This window comes from Lipophrys pholis, assembly GCF_963383615.2.
Source record: "Lipophrys pholis genome assembly, chromosome: 3".
NCBI classification, from domain to species: domain Eukaryota; kingdom Metazoa; phylum Chordata; class Actinopteri; order Blenniiformes; family Blenniidae; genus Lipophrys; species Lipophrys pholis.
The window spans coordinates 13,436,595-13,441,376 of record NC_137627.1 but is presented as its reverse complement, the minus strand read 5'-3'; the positions used below and the strand labels follow the sequence as shown (position 1 = coordinate 13,441,376).

At 45.9% G+C, this 4,782-nt stretch overlaps 1 protein-coding gene across 1 annotated transcript; it reads left to right on the top strand.

Moving 5' to 3' along the window:
* Positions 1–1,059: 1,059 nt before the first annotated feature.
* p2ry1 (purinergic receptor P2Y1) lies at positions 1,060–4,303 on the top strand. The gene is made up of 2 exons (XM_080459161.1): positions 1,060–1,643; positions 1,922–4,303. Exon 2 carries the CDS (start codon positions 1,951–1,953, stop codon positions 3,010–3,012), a length of 1,062 nt encoding a protein of 353 aa, XP_080315287.1. The 5' UTR covers positions 1,060–1,643; positions 1,922–1,950; the 3' UTR covers positions 3,013–4,303.
* Positions 4,304–4,782: the final 479 nt, after the last annotated feature.

Below are 4,782 nucleotides of genomic sequence, written 5' to 3'. Positions count from 1 at the left end.
AATGCAGCCCTGACATTACCCATTTTTAATCTGTTCAAACCATGAGAAATCCACAATATTACATTTGTGCTGTTTTTAAATGCTGGCAGAGAGAGGAAGAGAGTAGAATGCAACCAGAAACCTCCACCAATCTACACTCCCAGCTAATATCCACTGATGGAACTTAATGTGCATCTATCAAGTAAATACTTGCCATTTAGTTTTTTTGTAGGGGTTATTAATTAATAACATCCATTAGATTATTGCCCAGGCCTGGACGCATTCCAATTTCCACCATTTCAAGATGTTTGACATCACAGCGTAATTAACTTAACCTTTGGCTCTCTCAAGGCACTGCTGGATCCTTTCACTATTCTTCACCATCCTCTCTCTGTCTGCTGCCTTTGCCTGTCTCGGTTTTGTCCTTGGCTGTGCCAGACACATCCAGATGTTTGTCTCAACTGTTTGTAGGAGGCTCAAAACAACAATAGTGAACACCAGCTCAGGTGTCATTATGGTGGAATGTTTTTTTTCAGCCAGCTCTTCATCACATACATTTGCAGAATGCAGTCTCTTCTGAATCTATTCTGTCGCTTGTGTTATTACTACTTTGAATATGAGACCAATATTCTCATTCAAAATAAATTCAATTTTTTTTTTATTTTCAAGACAGATTCTGATTTGTTGTCTCTTTATGTTTGACAACCTCTGACCTCCACCAACACATCCAACTCCATTCTGTGCATGCGGGGGCTCAGTGCTCCATCCAATCACTCCTTGGCAAACACAACTATCAGTGCAATGAAAAGCCTTATTTAAAAACTTGTGCTTGCATGTGCTGTTACTCTATTTGTACTTGGTTGCCTGCTAAACTCACTCAAACTGAATTTGCATGTTAATTGCATGAGCACGCATTTCATACAGGATTTTAGTAAACATAATAGGTTTTGGGTATCCTCCCACTCAAATTCTGGTACCCCCTGTGCCCCCTCCCAGTAAAATACTCAGGATCCGCCCTGGGAAACGTAGGCATCACCCCCCCTCTTATCTACGGAGCTGATATATTACCAAGACAGTGGTCCACTACAATAGGGCACGAAAAGTACCAGGAAGTGATTTGTACTGTTAACGCCGACTTTCACGCTGACACGCGAGGATATTATATATATATTTCTTGATCGATGATCTGCCGGAGTTCGTGCGTCAGATGTGATAATGGTCCACCCCGGTGGAGGCAGGAACAGAAACGGCGCGTCTTTGGACGGGAAGCTGCTCAGTGGCTGTGCGTGCGCGCACCTCCCCTCTGTCCGTAGCGCGGCGCAAGGGCGCAGAGCGCGCAGAGCCTCCTCGCTTTACGGAGCCCGCTGCTCGCAATTCCTGCTCTCCGTGCCAGAGCCTGCAGCTGTCTCTGTTGCGTCCCACTGCCGCTGTTGTGGGAAATCTTCGTCCGGCATGCCCCACCGACGGCAAAGTTGTCCGTCCCCACCCCCTTCCCCTTGAAGTGTGCGCGCAGGAAACAAAACGAAGGATATCTCAACTTTTGAACAATTTTTTTTAAAACATTGTTTGGAGACTGATTGAAGAATGTGTGTGGCGCCCCGTTCGCGTGCTGACTGAAATCTTTGCACGGCCATAGGAATGTGGAGTACAAGTCTATCTCAACGGTGAGTGTTAAGCGTTAATCATTCCCCTCTGTGCGTATGTGTGTGTGTGTGCGTGTGTGTGTTTGTGTGTGTGTATGTGTGTGCTGAGCTGCAAAATGAATTCATATTCAGAGCTTGAGTGGCAAGTCTGTGCACGACAGGATTTCAGTCCAAATGTCATTTAAAGTGAAGAAAAGCAACTCTGGCGCAGCCTGCACAAAACAACCGTCTTTAAAAGTGTCTGAATGCAGGCTTGAATATCTAATGTTTCCTCACGTATGTATCCCCTCCTCTTGCAGTAAAAGGACCTACCTCTGCCCCTGACACCATGACCACAGACTTGAACTTGACCTCTCTGCTAAATGTGACAGATCTGCACAACCACACAAGAGGATGTTCCCTCACCAAGACAGGTTTCCAGTTCTATTACCTGCCCACCGTTTACATCATGGTGTTCATCACCGGGCTAGTGGGCAACAGCCTGGCCATTTGGATGTTCGTGTGCCACATGAGACCGTGGAGCAGCATCTCCGTCTACATGTTCAACCTGGCCCTGGCTGACTTCTGCTACGTCCTCTCGCTGCCTTTTCTCATTTTCTACTACTTCAATAAAACAGACTGGATATTTGGAGACGTCCTGTGCCGGCTGCAGCGGTTCATCTTCCACGTGAACCTTTATGGGAGTATTCTGTTTCTGACCTGCATCAGCGTTCACAGGTACACCGGGGTGGTGCACCCGCTCAAGTCTCTCGGCCGACTGAAGAAGAAAAATGCTGTTATTACGAGTGCATTGGTCTGGGTGGTGGTTGTTCTGGCGATCTCGCCCATCCTTTATTATTCCAGGACTGGCTTGAAGCGTAATGCAACCACTTGTTATGACACCACCACCGAGGATGAGTTACCCGGTTATTTCATCTACAGCATGACTTTGACTGTGTTTGGGTTCTGCATCCCGTTTATCATCATATTTTGTTGCTACGGCATGATCGTCAAAGCATTAATCTGCAACGATATGAACAACGCGCCTCTGCGGCAGAAATCCATCCACCTGGTTATTATAGTTCTTGCAGTCTTTGCCGTCTCCTACCTGCCTTTCCACGTGATGAAGAACCTGAACATGAGAGCACGGCTATACTTCCAGAGCCCCGACATGTGTGAGTTTAACAACCGTGTCTACGCCACTTACCAGGTGACACGGGGGCTGGCCAGCCTCAACAGCTGTGTGGATCCTATCCTGTACTTTCTGGCTGGAGATACATTCAGGAGGAAGTTGTCACGGGCCACTAAAAAGCCCTCAAGGAAGGGGGACCATGTCCTTCAGTCCAAGAGCGAGGAGACGGCGCTCAACAGCCTGGCTGAGTATGTGGAGAATGGAGACCGGAGGCTGTGACAAAGCACCTCTGTGTGGACTTGTGTTTGCATTAAGAAACACGATGGAGCAGGAATGAGTAAATGCACTGCGTAGACTGAAGACTTCATGTAGAACTCATTGGACGATGGTTTGTAGAACTGTAGGACCCCAGTTAACCCTGTGATAACCATCGCTTGCTTGTAGCCTGTCGATGTTGATAAGCTATTGTACTGTATTGTTCCGTACATGTATTATACTCTAACTGTTAGAGCCATCACTCCTCTCTCTTATCCAGCAGTGTAGTTAGTGGTACTTACACTTTGGACACAATGAACACAATGATGAAACAGGCTAAGGGAAATAGGTTGTCCTACAGGCAATAATGTCCCGTTCATCAATTTGTCGCGTGAAACTAGGACTGAGAAAGAATTGCACCTTTCTGTAGCCACAAGCTGATGTTTAATCAGTGGCTATTAAGCAGGTGAGAGCTTGTGCTTAAGTAAGTGTACATGGGATGTCTTTTAGAGTAGAAAAAGCTAATGCACTGAACCTGAGATTGCTGCATGGACGTACCGTGCAGTCATTGTAATGCACTATGACCGGGGAGTCTCGACACGGAGAGCTACCCATCACTCCTCATTTCTTTCTCCATCTATTACTGACTGGGTCGGGAATGCAGTCGACTACTTTTTCATCGTGACAGCTCTGAGGTTAGGGTCCACAACGATTCTGTTACCACAATCTTACTCTCCTTAACGTGTTCCCTTCGGATAGGAAAAAAAAGAAGAAGAGAGAAGTCAATATTAACAGTATTTTTTGCGTGTATGATACTACAATTAATGTAATATTCTGAGGTGTGCTGTACAGGATGTTGTGCAGTTTCAGATTAGTTTGTCGTCAATATCACTAATCCAGATCTTTAGTGCATGAATCGGTGAAACACTCCAGTGTTTATGGCAACTTAGAAAACTTTAGACACACACACACACAGACTCGGTCACCTGCTTCGTGACTCCGTCAACATATTGAAGATTTGTTTGTATGAGATACCTCAAAGTGAATAGTGCACCGTGTCCGTGTTTTGGCAGATAATCATTTCTGTTTTGTATCCGTTGTAAACATTCTGGAGAAATGATTGTGGAGCTCTCTCAGTATATATTTTATCCTGATCAATGTAGATGTTTGATGTTTGTACTAATTTCTTTGTAAATCTGTTGTGGTCAAGAAAGCAAGTAAATCAGTTGTACAGGATATTTGGGGCCACGTGTATCTTTGTCAATAAATTTTTTTTATATTTAAAATATCCCAGACAGTGTACTGAGGTTCACATAATTGTTTTGCATGGGTGAGTGATTTTATTTCTTTGTCTCGTTAGTGCCACCTTGCTCTTCGCGGCCACATGTGTGCCGGGGTTAACGTGTACACTGTTCCGAGTTAAAAGTCTCTTATTGGTTTTGGAGACGCTCACGCGGCGCTCCGTCCTCCCCTCTGCTCCCACTTGTTCTCCACACTGCTGTTGACTTTCTCTTTCAACACAGCCAGGAGGAAGTGAAGGGACGAGGGAGGAATAAAGAGTGGCACCTTTTTCTCCTGGCTTATCCCAAGACTGCTTTTGTGTCTGTCACAATGGAGTGGAGTTATTGATGCGGACAGGGGTGTGAAGCCGTTGCCAGGACCCCACGGCTGCGCGGCGTTGTGGGCACAGGGAACTAACCAACCCTCTTCCTCCAAAACGGGGCCCATGAATACAAACGGCTTTTGATTTGCTGGCTTTGAGGTGCAAACTGCACAACTGGCCTCGGCAAAAGT

Excerpts from the sequence above, each read along its gene's own strand:
- p2ry1 (XM_080459161.1), top strand. The coding sequence starts at position 1,951 with ATGACCACAGACTTGAACTTGACCTCTCTGCTAAATGTGACAGATCTG.